This window comes from Hyla sarda, chromosome 5 (assembly GCF_029499605.1).
Source record: "Hyla sarda isolate aHylSar1 chromosome 5, aHylSar1.hap1, whole genome shotgun sequence".
NCBI classification, from domain to species: domain Eukaryota; kingdom Metazoa; phylum Chordata; class Amphibia; order Anura; family Hylidae; genus Hyla; species Hyla sarda.
In genome coordinates this window covers 39,699,574-39,721,656 of record NC_079193.1, presented here as the reverse complement: position 1 = coordinate 39,721,656, position 22,083 = coordinate 39,699,574, and the positions used below count along the sequence as shown (strand labels likewise).

Genomic DNA, 22,083 nt, shown 5'->3' with positions numbered 1-22,083 from the left:
TACAAAATGTTTGCAGTTTGGACAGACATGGTTCCTTGGCTCGGTGCACATCTACAATGGAGTCTCCATTTGGGAACTCTCTCACAGATTCTGTTTGGCAGCGAAAAACAGATGCGTGATGGACAGAGCCCATTGGGGTCCATTGGGTTTCCCTCTGGTGTCCATTATTTTTTTGTTTTCCAGCTAATTTGAATCCCGCCTAATACTGTGCCAAGCTTGCAGTTGTAGTTTTGCATCTGGAGGCATCCTGGTTGGGAAACACTGCTGTAGTGGCTACCTATAGCCGAAGGACCCCTACAGGGTGCCTCAGATGTGACTGCTCGGAGCGGCAATCACAGTATGTGTGAGTTGCAAGTCGCCATGCACAGTATACCCGCACATTGAGACTACTCTCAGCCTTGCTCAGGGAGTAGGGGGAGCGGCCATGATGTGTGCGAGTACACTGCGCATGTGGAGCGACTCGCACATCACAGCAGTGTGTCTGCTCGTAGCGGTGGATAGCCGCTCTGAGCAGGCACATCTGACGCACCCTGTAGGCTTCTCGGCCTTTTGGCTAAGATCAAGTGTAGTATCTGTTCTTATCAGTTTCATGCTGGTGGCAGGCGACGCCAGTGTGGAGCTGGTGGGCATGGATGCTGCATGGTAGGGAGCAGGTGTACCAGGGTGTTCCGGGGCTGGTTCTGAGGAATCAGACAGACGGCTGCCCTGATGTGACCTGCTTCCTCCAGGTCTCGCCATGAGGCTGAGAGAGTCTGGAGCCGAGGTACTTTTGTGGCTCGGGGAGTGGTAACCCCGAGGTGCCGAAACTCACTGGGTGTACTGGCTCACTGAGTGGAAGCACGGGCACCATAATCTCTTCACCTTGTGGCACTCACCTCTAGATTCCCGGCCTTCTGGCTAGGATCAGAGAAATTTTTATAGATCCGGCCGGATGTCCTGGCAGTATATCTGCACACATTCACTTATTTATTTCTTTTTGTCTCACTGTGTCACTTTTTGCGTGTTGTGTGTCCACAGGATTGTCAGGATGCGGTAGCCCTTCTGGGTGTCCCTCCTGGCGGTCTAGGGGAGGTGTGTGTGGTCATTAGGTTCCGCACCTCCCTGCAAACACCCCGGGTAACTCCTTCTTTGGCAGGGTAACAACCGTTATCGGCTCTGCGGGCAGATACCTTGGCTAACACCAAGGGGGGGGGGGGGGATGCCGGAAGCATTTGTGGTCCTTTAGTAGCTTCGGCGAAAAGGGACATCGAACCTGGAACCTCACAGGTACCTTTTGGTCCGGAGGCGAAGGGTAAGGTTTGTTGGGGGGCCTTTCTCCTTTTGGAGAAGGGCTTGCGATAGACCGCATCCTCTGTTCAAATATGCTGTGGATCTGCTTGTCTGAACATACCGTTTTTTCTTTTATGGTCTGGACTCTTGTTACCTCATTTTTTTTTTTCATGCTTTATAGCATATTATTTGAAATGAGCCAAGTAATATATTTTATTCCCATACATATACCCTACTCGTGGTCCCGCAGACTCTTACCAGTTTTACCATATGTCTCGAGTCTAGAATGGCATCTAAGCCCTGGGAGTGGCGCTGTTTCTACAGGGAAAAAAAAAGTAGATCCTCTGTAATCCTTGCCGACCCCTTTTATTCTATTTGGAATAAAATTCATGGTCTCGCAACACTGCTTTAAATCCTTCTACTTCTATTTCAACATGTCTGCCTCTCCTAAGCATAGCCGGCCATTCTGTGGACTCGAGCAGCCTTCAGCTTATGAACATTATCCAACCGAGGCACAACAATGTTGATGAGCTGTCATGTATACGCGTATCGCTTCCGTCCACAAAATGGCGGCCTCCTGTGAGATGTGTGATTACTGCTATGACGTATGTACTAAAGTTACTCTCCCTTCTGTCTTTCCACTTGCAACCTGTTCCTCGGCTAAGTAGTAGTATCACAGGCGCTCTCAGCAAATATTCCCTACCTGCTATCGCACTAACCAAAGCATGTTCTTCTGCATAATAATAATAATCTCTTTATAATACACAAGTGGTAGTGTTATACATGAAACTCCTGCAATTGATATTCGTGTATAGGCAAGTGGGTTGCCATGTCATAGCTTAGGCGTTGTGACGTCATCATAACTTGTGTATCATAAAGACTACTGCCTTCTATTGTAAACCCTGACGTCACCCGGGATCTCCGTCACCCATATAAAAGCATGCGGCTTACCACCTCTTGCTTTTATCTGTTTTTTCGGATGTCCTCGATGACTAACGGTATAACGCAATCTTTACACTAGAATGTGTGCTAACCCATATATCTCTACATAGATCTCGATTTCAAGGGCTTTTTTTTTTATATTTTTTGCTTTTATTTGTTTTGTTTCCTACCTTTTTATATTTACTGTACCAACATGTGTAAACAGGCGAAATGGGAGGAGTCTATCACACAGTGATGTCACTAGTGGACTCTATGATGTCACTTATGGACAGCTGGAACTGTAGGAAGAAGGAGGATTGCTGCCCACAGTGTAGCTGCCTTGTCTGCAGGAATCCCCGTTTTTTGTGACTGGACATTTGATATTTTCCAACCATTAATTTTAATATAATAATTTTTTTTTAAATGAAATTTTATATTAATTTAAAGAAAAAAACCTGCACTGTACAAGTTTTTTTTCCTGCTCAGCGTATTTAAAACAGATCAATGCTACTTTCTTAAAGTCTTTCTGCCGTTTTCTTGTTATTTCTGAAAGCAGACCCTGAGGAGAGATAGCATGGTATGGTCTATACTAGTCTTTTTTTATTTATTTTTTTAGTCACAAGCATTAGCCATGTGTCTATAAGGGGTGTGGCATGGGGCTTAGCTTTTTGCATTATTTACCTATGTAGACAAATTCTCATTCCAATTGACATTGTAGAACGTCCAGCTAGCCCCCTTCTACTCTCTTTATTCTTGTCTAGCCTCAGTTTTCTTTCCCTATAACTTGATTATTTGGTGTTCATTCCTCACTCCATAACAGCGGTAGCCTAGTTTAGTTACAACCCTCCCTCTTCCCTTATTTAACACCAATTTTTACTATTCCCCAGCAGGGATTGCTTTTTGGTACTGCAATCCCAAAATTTGACTTAAAAAAAAAAAAAAATAATATCACATTTGCAACTTTTAGTCCCCCTCTCCCCATATCTTGAGTTTTAAGGGATCCAGATGTAGAGTAGCCGGTCTGTCTGGTTGGGAGCCTCCCGCTATAGATCAGTGTTGCTTAGACGGGTCTTTTTTAAATGTGTTTTTTATTTTTTTGTTGTTATATTTAAGAACAGGGTTCCTTGCCATTCCTCTCATTGAGCTGGTTTCTGCCTACAATTCACAGCATCCTTTCATGGCGGTGGCTTTCTGTGGTGGAGCTTGCATCTTCTGTGAGCTATGACTATCCCCTTTGTTTTTCTTTTGCTTTGACACATTTTTGTTCTGTGCTTGTCCTTTCCATGAAGCCTAGCATTATTTGTCGCCATTGTGTGTCTCATCGAACGCCACTGACCGTGTTCTCTCTGTGATTTCCTTTAACAGATTCCGCTACTAGTGACTCAGCAAAATCTAAGGTAGGTCTGATTTATTCTTTCTAATATATCCGCCTGAAAGCATTGGCTGTTCCATACGTCCTTTGTTTAGCATTGACCGTTTTTTTTGCTGACACCACATTTTCTGGTTCTGGATTGGAATCTTCTCTAGTCCTCCTGCAAATGCCAGTAACATTGGTTTTGAGAGAATTTCCGAGCAGTCCTAGCGCTAACCAGATGATTCAAATGTGCGGAATGTCCTTCCGTGTTATCTGGGCTTAAAGATTTCTGTAATTTGGGGAAAATTGTGCACCTGTATTATAGCCTCAAGCCCTGGCCTGACTGTGGGTCTAGTTACTGGAGGTGACATTATCACTATGATTCTGTCAGTTTAGGTCACTGCACCCGCAGTTAGGCTGGGACACAAATGTGCCCATATTATGCTTGTGTGAATTGAGCCTTAAAGTGTACATATCCTTGGTTCACATGTCACTTTATTGGCTGCACGCACCTTACACTCTGCAGAAAAAAAAAAAAAATCACCAAGACTGGGAATTAAGCAACAAACATTTTCATGTAGCCAGGGCCTTAAATGATATGTAGTGTTCAGACCCTGACCGATTACTAGAATGAGCCGGGAGAGAAGCGCTGAGCCGCATACTTCACTCCCTGCTTTGTGTCTGTTTGAGCAAGACAGTCCCATAGATGAGCATTATAAGATACATATGTGACACAGACCCAGGAGAAAATGCACTAAGCATTCTTCTGACTAGTGATCGGTCGGGGTCTGAACACCCACACCTCGACGGTTAAAAACTTTTGATGTATCTCTACATATCTCTGCCAAGTCTTTTGTTATGACTAGAGACGAGCGAACTTACAGTAAATTCAATTCGTCACAAACTTCTAGGCTCGGCAGTTGATGTTCTGGCTACATGAAAATCTTTGTTGCTAAACCCCTTAAAGACTCAGGGTTTTTCCGTTTTTGCACTTATGATTTTTATAAACACTTTGTTTTCCACCTACAGACCAATATGTGCTACCAATTTTACTTTGTAATGGCATAAGTCATTTTACCAAAAAATCTACAGAGAAACAAAAAAACTAATTGTGGGACAAAATAAAAAAAAGCCATTTTGTCATTTTTGGGAGGCTTCCATTTCTACGCAGGGCACATTTTGGTAAAAATGACACCTTATATTTATTCTGTAGGTCCATACGATTAAAATGATACCCAATTTTTATAGGCTTGATTTTATTTTACCAATGTTAAAAAATTCTAACTTTTTGTACGAAAATTAGTATGTTTAAAAATGTCCTTTTCTGACCCCTATAACGTTTTTTATTTTTCCATATACAGGGTGGTATGAGTGCTCATTTTTTGCGCTGAAGTTTTTATCGTTACCATTTTTGTTTTGATGTGACTTTTTGATCTCTTCTTATACATTTTTCTAGGGTATACAAAGTGACCAAAAATACACAATTTTTTTTACGTGTACACCATTGACCTTGTGGTTTAATTAACATTATATTTTTATAGTTCGGACTTTTACACATGCGGCACTTATGTTTATTTTTGTTTACATTTTTATTTTATTTTTTTTAAATGGGAAAAGGGCACCCTTTTCAGCTGAGGCTTTTTTTTTTCCATTTTAGATGCGGCAATCAATTTTGATTGCCGCTTCTAAGGGGTTAGTACTGGACATCACTGCGACCACAGGTCCCGGACGTTTATAGCTGCCCGGACCGACCCACTATGACATGGGCTCAGCTCGTGACCCCACATCATAGCAGGAGAGTGGGCACAGGGCGTAGTTAATTCCCAGTCTTCTCATAGTCTTGTTGAGTTATTTTATTTTTTTTTCCTATGTTGCAAAAATGGCTTGACTTTAAGGATGATTCTGTTGCAAGAGTAATGTCCCAGTGTAACCTTTATTCTTTTACTTGAATGAAGACAAAACTTTCAAAAAGATAATAAGAAGGATTTAAAGTGTTTTTTCAGCTGCATAGTGATTGACTTCTATGTGTCACAAGGCCAGTTTTCTAGTTAGGCCGGGTTCACACTTACGAAGCTCCTCCGGTTGCTTCCAAATGCGGCCAGACATTGCCTTCCCAATAGATGGACAAGTTCATTTTTTGTCGGCTGACTGCTTTTTTGTCGGGATTCTGCTGCATAGAAATTTCCATTCTGAATTTCAAAACAGAATTCTGCTTGGAAATTATGTAGTGTAAACTCTGCTTTAGAAAGCTTTGATAAATCAGGCCAATTTGTTTATTTATTTATATTTTTTTATTTTTTATTTTTACATAATTTAGAAATTACCATTTTTGATCAGTGCAGTGAGAATTTCAACAATTTTAAAGTTTATTTTGCCCTCCTTTGTGTGGTTTTCCCTTCTATGTTCTTTTTTGACCTTCTCTTGAGTTTCACTGCAACGGCTTTGTTATAGTTTTTATTAACATGTCTAAGCCATTTATGCCATCTCCATTGTGACATTAACGACACTTCTTCTTTCAGTCGATTTGTTTGCACTGTAATTTACCACTTATTTTTGAAAACTTCAATAAAGTTCTACTTTTGAAAAAAAATTAAAAAAAATAATATATATATATATATATATATATATATATATATATATATATATTTTTTTTTTTTTTGTATTGAATGTGCAGTTTTCTTCTGTGGACAGCATTTTATAGATTACATGTTAACCAATGTTATATGATTTTTTTCCCAGGGTTCTTGGGGATCTGGAAAAGATCAGTATAGCAGAGAGCTGCTAGTATCCTCTATTTTTGCTGCTGCCAGTCGAAAGCGCAAGAAGCCAAAAGACAAGGCTCAGCCAAGCAGTTCCGAAGATGAGCTGGACAACGTATTTTACATAAGGGATCACTCTCCTCATGAAACACAAAAGCCAGAGAGTAGCAAATGTGAAACTCCAAAAACTAACAATGTGCCTCTAAAACCCAAAGCACTGACACTGAAAATAAATACAGAATTTCTAAGCAAAAATGATCCGAATGCATGTGTGGATGTAATACCCAGGAAGGACAGTACACCTTCTGATGAGCCAACTACTCCTCTAAAACCCACCAGTTCTCCAGACATAAGGCAAAGACTGACCGTGCAGTCTGATGACAAAAAAATATTCCCTTCCCAGGAGAGCATGTCAGATTCAGGAACTGTACTTAGCACTTCATCCCAGGCCTCCACGCATCGAATAAAACCTAAAATCATCATTAGCCCCGATGTAAGAAGCAATGACTTTCTGACTGCAGAGGTGAGCTCCATCACTTCGGACTACTCTACAACGTCATCCACTTTGTACACAGTTGGGCTGGAACCAAACCTGATCAACCACGAGGTGCAATCTGTAGCGGAAAGCAAAGGTGATGAGGCAGACGACGAAAGGAGTGAATTAATAAGTGAAGGCAGGCCAATGGAAACGGACAGTGAAATGGACTTTCCTATATATGGTTCAAGTAACTCATATGATAGGCAGAATCGAGGGAAGGTGGAAGATTTCTCTCGAAGGAACTCTGAAGGAAGTGCCAGCTGCACTGAGGGGAGCTCAACCCCGCGGATGGACAGCCGACGTTTTAGTTCTCATAAACTCATTGAATGTGATACTTTATCGCGGAAAAAGTCTGTACGACAAAAGACGGACAGTGAATGTTCAGCTGAAGGCAAAAATGACGAAACCATGGCATCTTCTAATGTTGTGGATATAAACAATAAAGGAATGCTTTCTGGAAACACAGACTTGTCAGTAAAAAGCGACCCAGAAAAGCATGAACAGGGATGGAGGCTTAAAATAACGGACAGGCTTAAACTGCGCCTTAAAGCTTCCGCGGACGATATGTTTGGAATAGGGAGTCAAAAAGCAAATTCAAACGAAAACCGGAAGAAGAAGAATATCAGGAGGAGGCACACACTGGGAGGGCAGAGAGACTTTGCTGAAATAAGTGTTTTAAATTCTTGGAAAATCCACGAACCATCTCGCAGTACAGAGAATGAACTTTCTGCTGTGGATCGATTGAAACCAAAGTGTCCATCGCAAGACCTCTCCATCTCGGACTGGCTCGCACGAGAGCGTTTACGCACTAGCACATCTGAACTCAGTACAGGAAATCTAGAAGAGTCACCTTTACAGAACAGTAAATTAAGAGAGTCATCGATGCCAAACCCACCAACGCCATCTTCATCCCAAGTCAACTCTGCCACCTCTAATGACGGAACTGAAAATATATCCGACTTGACCTCTCCACAGTCAAGTGATCAATTAAATGGGGAGAGCTACCAGAGCAAGAACAAAAGTAGCTTTAGTCCTGCTGTTGACGCTCACCCACATAAGCTTTCTGGTACCCAGGTGGCAAGATCTACTTTCTACCAGTACCTTTAAAGAACTTCAAACCAATTTTGTTGAGGAGTTCCATTGGCGGTGACTTGGGTCGACCTCGAAGTTGCCGATGGAACTTGTATTGTAGTATAACAAGTCGGTGAGCTTAAAGCTTGCCTATGTCTTGAGTAAAAATTCCAATCTATATTGCTCTGTGCCTGAATTATTTTTTTATTTTTACTTGTCTGCAGCCTGTATGGGGCTGAATTCACTCATAGGCCCTGTGGAAAGTCTTCAGAGCGGCCACAACAAACAACACAAACACCTTCTCAATGGAAGTACTTACAAAATTTGATCAAATCTCTTTTCGCTTCTCGATTGTGCATCATGGCTTCTGTAACCCAGGGTTTTCTTGTTAGACATTTGCTATGTAACATATGTAACAATGTCCCTTTTTTCTGTTTTTGTTTTTGATTTAGTCACTAAGAAAAGTGCCTCATTTTGACTTCATCTGGTGTGCTAGGGTGCCATATTGTTACATGCTAATTGGAGAAACCTGTTGTGAACAGAGCATTTTATCAGTTTCCAGATTTCATTAAATTTTACCGATTTTAACAGGTGGACTCAGCGCTTCCATTCGTTGTGCATTCCGGTAGATTCAAGTTTTTTATATACCAACTTTTAATAGTTTTATGTGACTTGAATTTTTAATCTTTCTGTAAGATACAGTAATAACTTAATGTGTATAGAAAATATATATATAAATATATATATTACATTGCGTATCTTTTCTTCAGATACCGGATTTTGATATAAATGTTGTAAGATAGGCATGTAGATAGTATCGCCTGGGTGAAACTGGTTTCTTTCATTGAAAAGAGTATAATTCTGCATGACGATCTAATACCATCCTGTACATGCCTGTGTGCATACCCACTTAAACACTGGAAATAAAATTGTTTTGGTGATTTTTTTTTTTTTCCTTTTACGTTTTAAAGATTATTGAATGCAAACAAAAGTTGACACTAATATTTACCGTTTTTACCCCAAATACATTAAAGAAGGTCGTCCGATGATTAAAGGCCGTGGACACCTTTGCACTGATTTGATTTTATTGTTTTTGTTTCCTCAATTCAAAAAACTTTGTACATAATTTTCATAACAAGCTTCTTACCATTTAGCTTCTGCAGACTGTGTCGGACTATCTGTCTTCCTGAGTGTTAAAATAAAATCTGTCGCTGCAGAGGGGAGGAACAGCTCAAGGTGTGGATAGTTGGGAGTGCATACATGGAGGGCAGCACACACAGGCTGTAGATGGGGTGGGAGGGGAAAAAAAGACAACTTTTGGGGGGGATAATTACACAGGCAGTGTAAAAGTGTATTGATAAATCAGAGTAGTCAAATCACACTTTATACTCTTAAAAAAAAAAAAAAAAAAAAAAACACACTGACCCCTTCTATGTCAAGTGATAAAAGGGAGTCTGTCTGCTTCAATGGGTGGAGTGACCACTGGGGGGGGGTTTGAGGGGGAGAGAGATCATTCTCCAGTGAATTGTAGTTTTGAAACAGCTAGAGGCACACTGGTTAGAAAATACTGGTCTATTGCATGGAAGGGAGCACAGGTGTGTTTTAATGAGGGGGGTGGCTCAGGTGAGGGAGGGAGAAAAGTGACCTCACACTTACAAACAAGGAATCATGGGACATGTAGTTGGAGGGAGGGAGCACCAACAGGAAATAGGCAGTACACAAAAAGATAGCCACAGTATTATGGTAATCTCACAACATAGCCATTTAGCTCCAAGACAAGCGCAGATTCTTCCTACGCATGTCCATTACTGACTAGCAGATAAGTGCTAAAATCACCTTATGGTGGAGAACCCCTTTAAAGGGGTACTCCGGTGGAAAAAAAAAATTCAAATCAACTGGTGCAAGAAAGTTTAGACAGATTTCTAAATTACTTCTATTTAAAAATATTAACCCTTCTACTACTTATCAGCTGCTATATACTACAGAGAAATTTGTGAAGTTCTTTCCAGTCTGACCACAGTGCTCTCTGCTGACACCTCTGTCCGTGTCAGGGACTGTCCAGAGCTGGAGAGGTTTTTCTATGGGGATTTGCTTCTAACCTGGACAGTTCCTGACACGGACAGAGGTGTCAGCAGAGAGCACTATTGTCAGATAGAAAATAAATTCTCAAATTTCTCTGTTTTATACAGCAGCTAATAAGTACTGGAAGGATTAAGATTTTTTTTTAATTAAGTTGATTTGAAAACATTTGTTTACTACTTGTTTCTACCAGAGTTCCCCTTTAAATCATGCATTTGTGTTAAACATGTTTTTGAATCTTTTGGGAATATTGTTTTCTAATTTTCCATTTTACTATCTATTTTAAAATGAGCCTAAAACAAAACTGTGACTTTTTGTTCTGTATAGATTACTTCCCAGCAGTGTCTTATCATAGACAGGATTACAGTTGGGGGGGGGGACACCAGTGAGGTGATCAGACAATAGTTGGTGATCGCAGCTCAGCTTCCCCCTTCATGTGTCATGACCTCTGCAAAGGTCACAGAGCATACCTAGAAACATTACCCATTCTTGTCAAGGTCACAGGTTTTGTCTAATGTTGCCTATGTTTCAGTATCTTGCTCTAATAAGTAAAAAAAAATATTTTTATGTCAAAGGTGTCCATAGGGTTATGTGGCTGTAAATAAAAAACTGCCCAGTTGCCATTAAAATAAAACAACCTGGACTTGCCTCTCGCTGCTCCGTCGGTGCCTCATATTTCCTGCAGTCGTCCTCCTTGTTGCTGGGGGTTGACGCATCACACTGCTGCTAAGCTAATCGTTGGTCGCATCGATGTTTCGCTTCGCCCAGAGAGAAGCTGAGCTGCAGTCTGATGTATTGAGCCCCGGTCCCCTTCCTGGTGCTGGAGCTCCATATATCACATTGCCTGTCACTAGCTGAGACTGGAAATTACTGCGGCCATTGATTTGCTGAGCGGCAGTATGATGTGTCGACCTTATGGTAAATACATTGCCTCAGTGCTTGTCTATTTGCTACAAATATCTGTTGGACAATTGAATGTTGTACATTTCTCTCTCTCCATACACACATGAACCTTTGTCACCGCTGACTGTATGGATAGAGGAGGGGTAAGGTGCTGTCAGACAGATCTGCCATTAGCTTATCTCATAAGGATTGGGCATTTGAAATCCATTCCATTGGGCATTTGAAATCCAATCCATTTATCTACTGGGACCCACAATCTACTGTCTCTTTCTCAGAGGATAATGAAAACAGCCAAGGGGTAATGGTCATGTAGGTTGCATGACTGAGAAATCATAGATTTAAAGGAAATCTGTCATCAGTTGTATCTCTTATTTATATAGCGCACACAGAATCTGCAGCTAGAGATGAGTGAACTTACAGTAAATTCGATTCGTCACGAACTTCTCGGCTCGGCAGTTGATGAATTATCCTGCATAAATGAGTTCAGCTTTCAGGTGCTCCTGTGGGCTGGAAAAGGTGGATACAGTCCTAGGAGACTCTTTCCTAGGACTGCATCCATCTTTTCCAGCCCACCGGAAAGCTGAACTAATTTACGCGGGAAAAGTCATCAACTGCCGAGCCGAGAAGTTCGTGACGAATCAAACTTACTGTAAGTTCGCTCATCTCTAGCTGCAGCGCTGTACACTCGTATAGGTCCCTGTCCCCATTGGGGCTCACAGTCTAAACCTAGTATGTTTTGAAGTGTGGGAGGAAACCCCAGAGTACCTGGAGGAACATACAAATTCTTTGCAGATGTCCTTAGTGGGATTTGAACCCAGGATCCCAGCGCTGCAAGGCAAAGTGCTAACCACTGAGCCACCATACTGCCCATTCACCTGCACTAAGCTGTCGGTACAGACAGGTAGTGCAGGTGACTTCGGGTAGAAAACAGACATGGCGCACATCTACAATCTTGTATAATGATCTGATTGCTTCTCAGCATAATATCAAAAACTAACAGGTAGTTAGTATACATTTTTGATCAAAAAGTACAAGCTCACTCACCACGTCAAGGCCACCTATTCAAAGTGGGTCCCTAACGTCCCTAGCATAAAATGGCGCAGCACTGGGCGGCGACCACCACCGCCGCGACACCAGTGCCCACGGGGGGGGGGGGGGGGGGAAACGACCCACTGGCAGAGCGGCCCCAATGCCACTCAAACCAGTCTATGGGCCGCACCCGCCCGCAGACACAGCGCCACGGCAGCAACGGACGCCGCACAGCACCACACCAGTGTGAACAAGGTCCAATAGCTCACTTACCATGCTCTCCCAGTCTGACTGGGAGGCTGCTAGGAATGAAATGGCCCATGTGTAGCTAACTACTACTTATATAGGGTTGGGCTGAGGGGGTGGGGAAGAGTGCAGCACATGTTCAAACAAAAAAAAAAGGTAAGTGCAGGTGAAACTGATGACAACCATACTTACCTGATCCCATTCGGTGCTCTGGTTCTTCCGCCATATATACCGTTCAGGGCCTGACTTGGAGCAGAGGGCGGAGCTTCATGAAGACAATACTGCTGTTTGCTAGCCAGCTGATAAGCAACAGCGGTGATGTAACGAAGCTCCGCCCATGCTCCAAGTCGGGCAGGAACACCATAAGCTGGAAGATTGCTTGAAAACTACAGCATGGAACGAGAACAGGTAAGTATTGTTAGCTTTTTGTATGTACCGACAGGTTACTGCAGGTGACACTGACAGATTTCCTGAAAAGGTACGGCGTCACAATTTAATACCTGTCCTAGGGACATGGCCCACACCGCCAAGCCAAGAGAGGCACAGAGTAAGAAGAGAATCACCAGGCAGAAGGAAAGGTAATACCTTATCATTTCCCTGGACAATCTCTATTAATGCCCCCAGCACCATTTTAGCAAGTGGCAGCCCCTTCATGTACAATGCCCAGAGATCTATGCATTGAATGCTTCCTGGGCCCCTCTTAAAAGGTCGAAGTGCAACCAAGAGAATGCAGGAGATCAGTCACAATGGGGCAGACTTATCAAAACCTGTGCAGAGGAAAAGTTGCTGAGTTGCCCATAGCAACCAATCAGATTTCTTCTTTCATTTTGCAGAGGCCTTGTTAAAAATGAAAGAAGCGATCTGATTGGTTGCTATGGGCAACTTTTCCTGAGGGCTGGTTTTGATAAATCTCCCCCAATGTTCTTACGTTTTCTTTCTTGGAATCTGCCTTGTTCTATATACTGCACACATGATGGGGCACGTGCGGATTTCTATTCATGTATACAATGGAGCTAGAGGTCTGCAATCTAGTTTAGTTGGAGCCAAATCTATCATTTTTTGGTTTGCTTTGTTTCTCTGGCTGGACGTAATCAAGTGAGCTAAAAAAAAAATTCATCCTGGGGAGGGGGGGGGGGTGTTGGAGGCAGTGGCAGATCCCCCAACCCCCCCCTTGAAAAAAATATATATTTCATTGCTGCCTACCTAATGTTGGGGGGGGGGGTTTGCTATCTCTTACTTTCCTGCCTAGCTAATATGGGGACTAACTAGCAAACTAACAGGGGGGCTACCTTCATAGCTCATGTGGGAGTTTTCATACAGGGGCCAGCTATCTGAGGGATTTATCTGCCTCTGACTACCTACTTGGGGGGCATAACCTACTGGGGGCATTACCTACCTGTAAGTTCCTTAAAGCCCATTTTTGCTTTAAGGCCCCGTTCACACTACAGAATTCTCGCGGCTGAATTCCGTGAGCCGAGATTCCGCCTGGCGGCCACCACCGGAGGTGCTTCGGCGCTAGGGCCGCGGGGCACTGAGCCGTCACCATTGACGGCTATGGTCCGCTCGCGGAATCCGCGCAAAGAATGAACATGTTCTTTCTTTGCGCGGAACACTTTAGCCTTAGGCTGTCTGGGCATGCTGGGAGTTGTAGTTTTGCAACAGCTGGAGACACCCTGGTTGGAAAACACTGGCCTATGGGGACATAAGTCAGTTTTTTCAAAATGTGAATAAGCTTCCTTCCCCAATAAAAATAAAAATTCCCCCTTTCCAATTTCCAAAAAAATGAACACACTAAACATATCCAAATTATTAAAATATAATGTTTAATTATAACTTGAATCACGGAGAAAATGGAAAAAACGGAGCACTCACCGGAGTCCTGTGCAATTACTACTTTAGTCACATGAAGACATAGGGTAAAACAGCAGGGAGGACAGGTGGACGGACGCGGGGGGGGGGGGGGGAGAGATTGTCTCGGTGACAGGCCGTTTGCGCGCCGAAGCGCTTCGTCAGACCGGTCTGACGAAGCGCTGAAGTGCTTCGGCGCGCAAATGGTCCGTCACCGAGACGATCTCTCCCCCCGCGTCCGTACACCTGTCCTCCCTGCTGTTTTACTCTATTCAAGTCATATGAACTCTAAAATATGTGCAGAACCGCCATTAGGAGCCCCCAGCAGTTTCAAGGGGCTGCACTCATATCCACTTAGTCCGGTGTCATACGCTGGAGTGGTGCCGAGCAGCTTTGTATACTATAATGTTAATTATACTCTACGGTGAAAAGATAAAAAAAAATAAAAGTCCAAAATTGCAGTTTTTTGGTCACATCACATCCCAGGAAAATTTAAAAATAAGTGATCAAAAAGTCACATATACTCAAAAGTAATGCAAATAAAATCGACAGATCACGGTGCAAAAAATGAGCTTCATACAACTCTGTATACGGAAAATGAGTTACAGGGGTCAGAATAGAATGATTTTAAAACATACAATTTTTTTTTTTTTTAAGTTGTATAATAATAAAGTGTCTTAACATGAGGATCATTGTAATCGTGTTGACCCACAGGATTAAGAGAACATGGGAGTTTTACTGTAAAGTGTACAGTATGTAAACAAAACCCTCCAAAAGTTGCAAAATTGCTGTTTTCTTTTCCATTTTCCCACAAAATAATATTTTTTTGGTTGTGTCGTACATTTTAGGGTAAAATGTTGTTAAAAATAACAATTGGTCATGCGCAAAGCAAGTGAAAAGGAAATTGTCTGTGTTCTTACTCAGTTGGAAACCAACATTTTATCCCCCTAGCCTTTGGATAGGGGATAAGTTGTTTCCAACGGAGTTAACCCTTAAGGTCCCCTCTGTGTGAGCCGTATCTGTGACATACTTAGAGGAAACGTGACTTCCGCCCCCACGCAGCACAGGCGCCGATGACATCACTCATCGGCACCTGCACTGTGGAGGAAGGGAGACGCGGGCCCCTGCTGCGCTCTGGAGAAGATCGCTGTATGGGACATCGGTTGAGCATCATTTTTTTTCGTGGAGGTGGTGGTGGGGGGTTGAGGAAGGGGTAAAACTCTGCTGCCTGCACCTACTGGGGCGGGGGGGGGGGGGGGACGGAGACTAACTCTGCTGCCTGCACCTACTGGGGGGGGGGACTCTAACTCTGCTGCCTACACCTACTGGGGGGTGGGGTGAACTCTGCTGCCTACACCTACTGGGGGGTGGGGTGAACTCTGCTGCCTACACCTACTGGGGGTGGGGTGAACTCTACTGCCTACACCTACTGGGTTGGGGGGGGGACTCCAACTCTGGTGCCTGCACCTATTGTGGGGGGAACCCTGCTGCCTACACCTACTGTGGGGGGGGGGGCTGCTGCCTGCACCTACTGTGGGGGGGGGGCTGCTGCCTACACCTACTGTTGAGGGACCCTGCTGCCTACACTCAGTGTGGGGGAACGCTGCTGCCTGCACCTACTGTGAGGGACTATCTACTATGTTCCTGCCAAACTAATATGGGGAAAAACTACCAAACTAATAGGAGGGTTACCTACTAACTACATAGGGGGTTTTCATAGTGCCTCTCCCAAAACTAGACTTTGGATCTGCCACTGGGTGGAGGGGGTGCTGGCTACCTACTTGACTAACTCCCTGGCTACCTAACTTTGTACCTGAATGCCTAACTACTTACCTACATACCTGGCTGCCTAACTATGTACATACCTGGCCTTCATACATGGATGTCTAACTACCTAGCAAGCAATCTACCTGGCCAGTCACCTACCTACATATCTGGCTTCCTGGTCTACCTACCTAGTTACCTATTTACCTGGCTACCTACCTACCTGCCCTTTTACTGTGCAGGACACCAAGGAGGGCATTATTACAGTTTGTGGGCCTATACATGGGAAGATTGTGTAGAGGAGGGCCGGGCACTGGAAAAATGTCTAACATGTTTGTCCTGCAGATGGTAAGAGATTGATATTGCGGTCTGATCCGGAGGGAGAAGAAAAGGAAAGAGGACGCCGCTGTAACTGTAATCACTTATATGGTATACACATCCTGTGTACAGCTGATATCTACCGCCATACGGTCCAGTATATAATCACCTATATTGTATGATCCTGTATAGTATTGTGGTCTGTATATAGTTTTATTCAGTACAGAATGGCGGTATTATCCAGTTATTGTGCGGTGGTATATATTTACTCCTTGTGTACTAGTGTTATTGGTCTTGGTAAATTATTTTACCTACATTAAAGTGTTTCTTATATATAAAATGTAGTTTATTTTGTGTGTAGGGCTGGTGGAGGGATTTGGGTAGAATTGGAGCAGATGTGTGACCAGCAACAGAGCATCGCAGGGGGCCCTTATCTTTGTTGGTCCGGGGGCCCTGATTGTTGTCAGTCCGCCCTTGTATCTATCTATCTAGCAACAGGAGAATACAGCATCACACTGCTAGCACAAAGATATAGATAAAACATGAGTATATAGATGAAACATGAGTATATAGATGAAACATGAAAAGCTATACAGCTGTAATGCAATAAATGAAAATATGAAATTATGAGGTACTTAGCTTGGAAATTTGGCGGCCAAGTAGCTTGGACCGTCCCACCACGGTAAGGTGACCTCATTTTGCGATGGACCCTACACTATGAATATGCCTCCGTGTGAACAGCTCAGCAGATCTGAAACATTATATACGGGCACTTTATATACACCTAATAGAGGTGGGTGGGGTGCAAGAGCCAACATGGAGGTAGCCACTCCCCCGTATGTGTAATACAACCAAAGAATAAGTTGGCCAGCACTATTGACTCCAAACTATTATATAGACCTGGCTTACAGGTGCAGGCTGCTGGGCTAAATATACAGCAACAGGAGAATACAGCAGCACACTGCTAGCACAAAGATATAGATAAAACATGAGTATATAGATGAAACATGAGTATATAGATAGAACATGAAAAGCTATACAGCTGTAATGCAATAAATGAAGATATGAAATTATGAGGTACTTAGCTTGCAAATTTGGCGGCCAAATAGCTTGGACCGTCCCACCAAGGTAAGATCTTGCAATGCCTGCTGAGCTGTTCACACAGAGGCATATTCATAGTGTAGGGTCCGTCCCAGAATGAGGTCACCTTACCGTGGTGGGACGGTCCAAGCTATTTGGCCGCCAAATTTGCAAGATAAGTACCTCACTGTTTCATATCTTCATTTATTGCACTACAGCTGTATAGCTTTTCATGTGTTAGCAGTGTGCTGCTGTATTCTCCTATTGCTGTATATTTAGCCCAGCAGCCTGCACCTGTAAGCCAGGTCTTTACAATAGTTTGGAATCAATAGTGCTGGCTGACTTATTCTTTGGTTGTATCTATCTCATATCTATCTATCTCATATCTATCAAAACCTATAAAATCACAAAACCTATATAATCGGGGATAATTGTAATTGTATGGACCTACAGAATAAAGGTAAGGTGTCATTTCTACAAAAAAAAAAGTGCACTGCGCAGAAATGGAAGCCCCCCAAAATTTGCGAAGTTGCTTTTTTTTTACCCCACAATTTTTTCTTCTTCTTTTGTTGTAAAACAAATGCTGTCAGTACAACGTACAATTGGTGGTGCATAAAATAAGCCCTCATATGGGTGTGGCGTATACATGGATGGGCGCACAGGGGCCCCATGAGTTGTCAGTCCACCCCTGTCATGACCACTGCCGCAGGAACCCAGCATTTGTTTAGAACACCGGGTGGGAGATCGCGGGGGGCCCCAAGGGGTACTCCACTGGAAAACTTTTTTTTTTCTGTAAATCAACTGATGCCAGAAAGTTAAAGAGATTTGTAAATTACTTCTATTAAAAAATCTTAACTCTTCCAGTATTTATCAGCTGCTGTATGCTCTGCAGGAATTTCCCTTCTGTCTGACCACAGTGCTCTCTGCTGACACCTCAGTCCATTTTAGGAACTGTCCAGAGCAGGATAGGTTTGCTATGGGGATTTGCTCCTACTCTGGACAGTTCCTAAAATGGACAGAGGTGTCAGCAGAGAGCACTGTGGTCAGACAGAAAGGAAATTCAAAAAGAAAATAACTTCCTGTAGAACATACAGCAGCTGATAAGTACTAGAAGGATTACGATTTTTAAATAGAAGTAATTTACAAATCTGTTTAACTTTCTGGCGGCACCAGTTGATTTAAAAAATAAATTTAAAAAATTCCACCGGAGTACCCCTTTAATGGTGGGAATGACCCTTTGGTTTGAGATGTGGAGTCCAGTGTAGAACTCTAGGAATACAAATTACATATACATATAGGAATGTGTTTATACAGTGTGATACTGAAAGGTTTTGTCACAACTAATTATTTTGGCGTCCTTAAGGCAGTGTTTCCCAACCAGGGGGCCTCCGGCTGTTGCAAAACTACAACTCCCAGCATGCCCGGACAGCCTTTGGCTGTCCGGGCATGCTGGGAGTTGTAGTTTTGCAACAGCCGGAGGCCCCCTGGTTGGGAAACACTGCCTTAATGTAACGATAAATGTGAAGTAGTCCTCTTACCATGTCATTTTGTAACTGGGCTGGTGATCAGACGTTCATCAGTAAAATATAAAATATAGATTGCCAGCTTTACGGGGTTTTGTTGCCATTTCATGCACATCCCCCACCACTAGTCCTACAGCAAAGCTGCATCTGTTTGTGTTGTTTCTGTAACTGGGTTATGTGATCACCAGCCTAACCCAGAAAAGGGGAAACAAATCACAGTGCTTAATGCAGTGTTTCCCAACCAAAGTGCCTCCAGCTGTTGCAAAACTACAACTCCCAGCATTCTGGGTGTTGTAGTTTTGCAACAGCTGGAGACACTTTGGTTAAAAATGAGGAGGTTGGTGCCCCTCTCCTCATCCCCCCCCCCTCCTCATCTATATACTGCTGCTGCTATCTCTATAGGATCAGGATGTATAGTAGTCATAAACCTACCGTCCAGCTCTATCTGTATACTGCTGCTATCTCTATAGGATCAGTATGTATAGTAGTCATACACCTCCCCTCCAGCTCTATCTGTATACTGCTGCTATCTCTATAGGATCAGGATGTATAGTAGTCATAAACCTTCCCTCCAGCTCTATCTATATACTGCTTCTATCTCTATGAGATCAATATATAGTAGTTATATACCTCCCCTCCAGCGCTCTGTATACTGCTTCTATCTTTATGAGATCAATATTAGAGATGAGTGAACTTACAGTAAATTCGATTCGTCACGAACTTCTCAGCTCAGCAGTTGATGACTTATCCAGCATAAATGATTTCAGCCTTCAGGTGCTCCGGTGGGCTGGAAAAGGTGGATACAGTCCTAGGAAAGAGTCTCCAGCCACCGGAGCACCTGAAAGCTGAACTAATTTATGCAGGATAAGTCATCAACTGCCGAGCCGAGAAGTTTGTGACGAATCTAATTTACTGTAAGTTCGCTCATCTCTAATAAATATATAGTAGTTAGTTATATACCTCCCCTCCAGCTCTATCTGTATACTGCTGCTGCTATCTCTGTGGGATCAAGAACTTATACACTTCCCCTGATGCTGTATTCACACGTTGCACTTGCTGTGGGTTTTTTTTTTTTTTTTTTCCTGCAATTTTTCCCAAAGCTGCTTTGAAATGGTTCTATTTTACTGTGTTTGCACAAATTGCCATAAAAATTGGGAGCATCCGTTCTTTCTTCAGATGGTGCCTACATGACAGTGATTGGTTGTCTATCCCCCTACATCTCAAGGCGTCACTCCTGTATCTTTGGTTTTCGGATGAATAAAGCAGTCACGTCTATGTATGAATACACCCTAAGGCAGAGCTCCCATGGTTTTATTCCTTAAAAGCCACTTTAAAGGGGTAAAAATGTTTTCAAATTAACTGGTGCCAAAATGTTCTTGTGTAGTTGTTTCCAGTCTGACCACAGTGCTCTCTGCTGCCACCTCTGTCCGTGTTAGGAACTGTCCAGAGCAGGAGAGGTTCCCTATGGGGATTTACTTTACTTTACTACACTACTCTGGACAGTTCCTAAAACAGACACAGGTGTCAGCAGAGAGCACTGTGGTCAGACAAAAAAGAACTCAACTTCCTCTGGATCATAAAGCAGCTGATAAATACTGGAAGGATTAAGATTTTTATATAGAAGTCAATTTACAAATCTGTATAACTTTCTGGCACCAGTGAATAAAAATAATGAAATACATAAATAAAATAAAATAAAAAATCCTCCTTTATGGTCTATTCACAGAGACAGTATTCTGTGCAGATTTGATGTACGTGTGAATAGACCCTTAAAGGGACATTCTTCTCTGTGTGAGTAGAAGATACCATAATACTGACAATAGGGATTCAACTCCTGGGACCCCCGCACATTCTTCAGTCTTTAGAGGGGTACTCCGGTGGAAACAATTTTTTTAAAATCAACTGGTGCCAGAAAGTTAAACAGATTTGTAAATTACTTCTATTAAAAAAAACTTAATCATTCCAGTACTTTTTAGGAGCTGTATACTAAAGAGAAATACAAAAAAGAAATGCATTTCCTCTGATGTCATCACCACAGTGCTCTCTGCTGACCTCTGCTGTCCATTTTAGAAACTGTCCAGAACAGCATATGTTTGTTATGGGGAATTTCTCCTGCTCTGGACAGTTCCTAAAATGGACAGCAGAGGTCAGTAGAGAGAACAGAGGTCAGCCCCTAAAAAGTACTGGGAGGAATAGGATTTTTTTTTTTTATAGAAGTGTTTTACAAATCTGTTTAACTTTCTGGCACCAGTTGATTTAAAAAAAAAAAAAGTTTTCCACAGGAGTACCCCTTTAATCCTGCACAGTAAATGGATGAACAGGTCACTAAACTGGAAACAATTGTCAAGGAGATCTACCCTTGTGACCCAGATGATCAAAGTAGGTCCCAAAAGTCGCACCCCACCAATTTATAAAGCTAGGAAAATGTTTAGCATATCTTTTTTGATGGTGAGAAAGTCATAAAATCGAGACCAAGTGAGAAAAATCTCAATGGAAGCCATATTAGCCGTGTGTTCAGATGTGCAGTATTGCTGCTGCAGTTCATCTTTTATGTTCCAAAAACATTCTTCTAGGTCTCACTGGGTGACGCTGGCCAAATGCTGGGTTCTGATCCATATTTCTCATCTTTTACTTTTGTGTGTGTGTGTGTGTGTTACATATATAGGTTGCATTTCTATGTATATCAGGCCCAAACCCCTCCTGTATAGTATAAATGCAACAATCAGTAGGAGCAATTCTGTATATCGGCCACTAGATGTCACTAAAGTACCAGATTCTAATCTAGTTCATAGGAATGATCAGATATTAGTCCAGAATTCTTTGGATTTGGAGAATTTAGCAGTTTCCCATCATCACCATCATGAAGTATTTGTTCCACCAAATAAGGGGGCCTCCAGCTGTTGCTAAACTGCAATTCCTATGGAGTTGTAGTTTTGCAATAGCTGGAGGCACTCTAGTTGGGAAACTGCTATAGACGTGTATTATTATTGCACCAGGGTTATGCAGTAGGTTTTCGTGTTCTTTGCAATACTATAGACCGTTGTTTTCCAACCAGGGTGCCTCCAGCTGTTGCAAAACTACAACTCCCAGCATGCCGCTGTCCGGGCATGCTGGGAGATGTAGTTTTGCAACAGCTGGAGGCATCCTGGTTGGGAAACACTGGTTTACACAATTATAAAATCATGGAAAACATAAACCAAGAGTAAAAAGTATATTGTGTAACACAGGACAGTAATATATATATATATATATATATATATATATATATATATATATATATATATATATATATTATATGGTGCAAGTCTTATTAAACTTTTGCCGTGTTAATGTTCCAATCCTGATTTTTGGCTTAATAGATACTGATCCAGAATACTTTGC

At 42.5% G+C, this 22,083-nt stretch overlaps 1 protein-coding gene and 1 pseudogene across 6 annotated transcripts in view; both read left to right on the top strand.

The window, feature by feature from the left end:
• Positions 1 to 8,853, top strand: part of ARHGAP21 (Rho GTPase activating protein 21) — a 194,252-nt gene extending 185,399 nt beyond the window's left edge. For all 6 annotated transcript variants that reach the window (XM_056519308.1, XM_056519305.1, XM_056519309.1 and 3 more), the window contains 2 exons: positions 3,556 to 3,587; positions 6,284 to 8,853. In XM_056519308.1, the coding sequence (XP_056375283.1) occupies positions 3,556 to 3,587; positions 6,284 to 7,948 (1,697 nt within the window). In that variant the 3' untranslated portion in view covers positions 7,949 to 8,853. The remainder of the gene's footprint in view (positions 1 to 3,555; positions 3,588 to 6,283) is intronic.
• LOC130274621 (U2 spliceosomal RNA) lies at positions 534 to 624 on the top strand (annotated as a pseudogene).
• Positions 8,854 to 22,083: the final 13,230 nt, after the last annotated feature.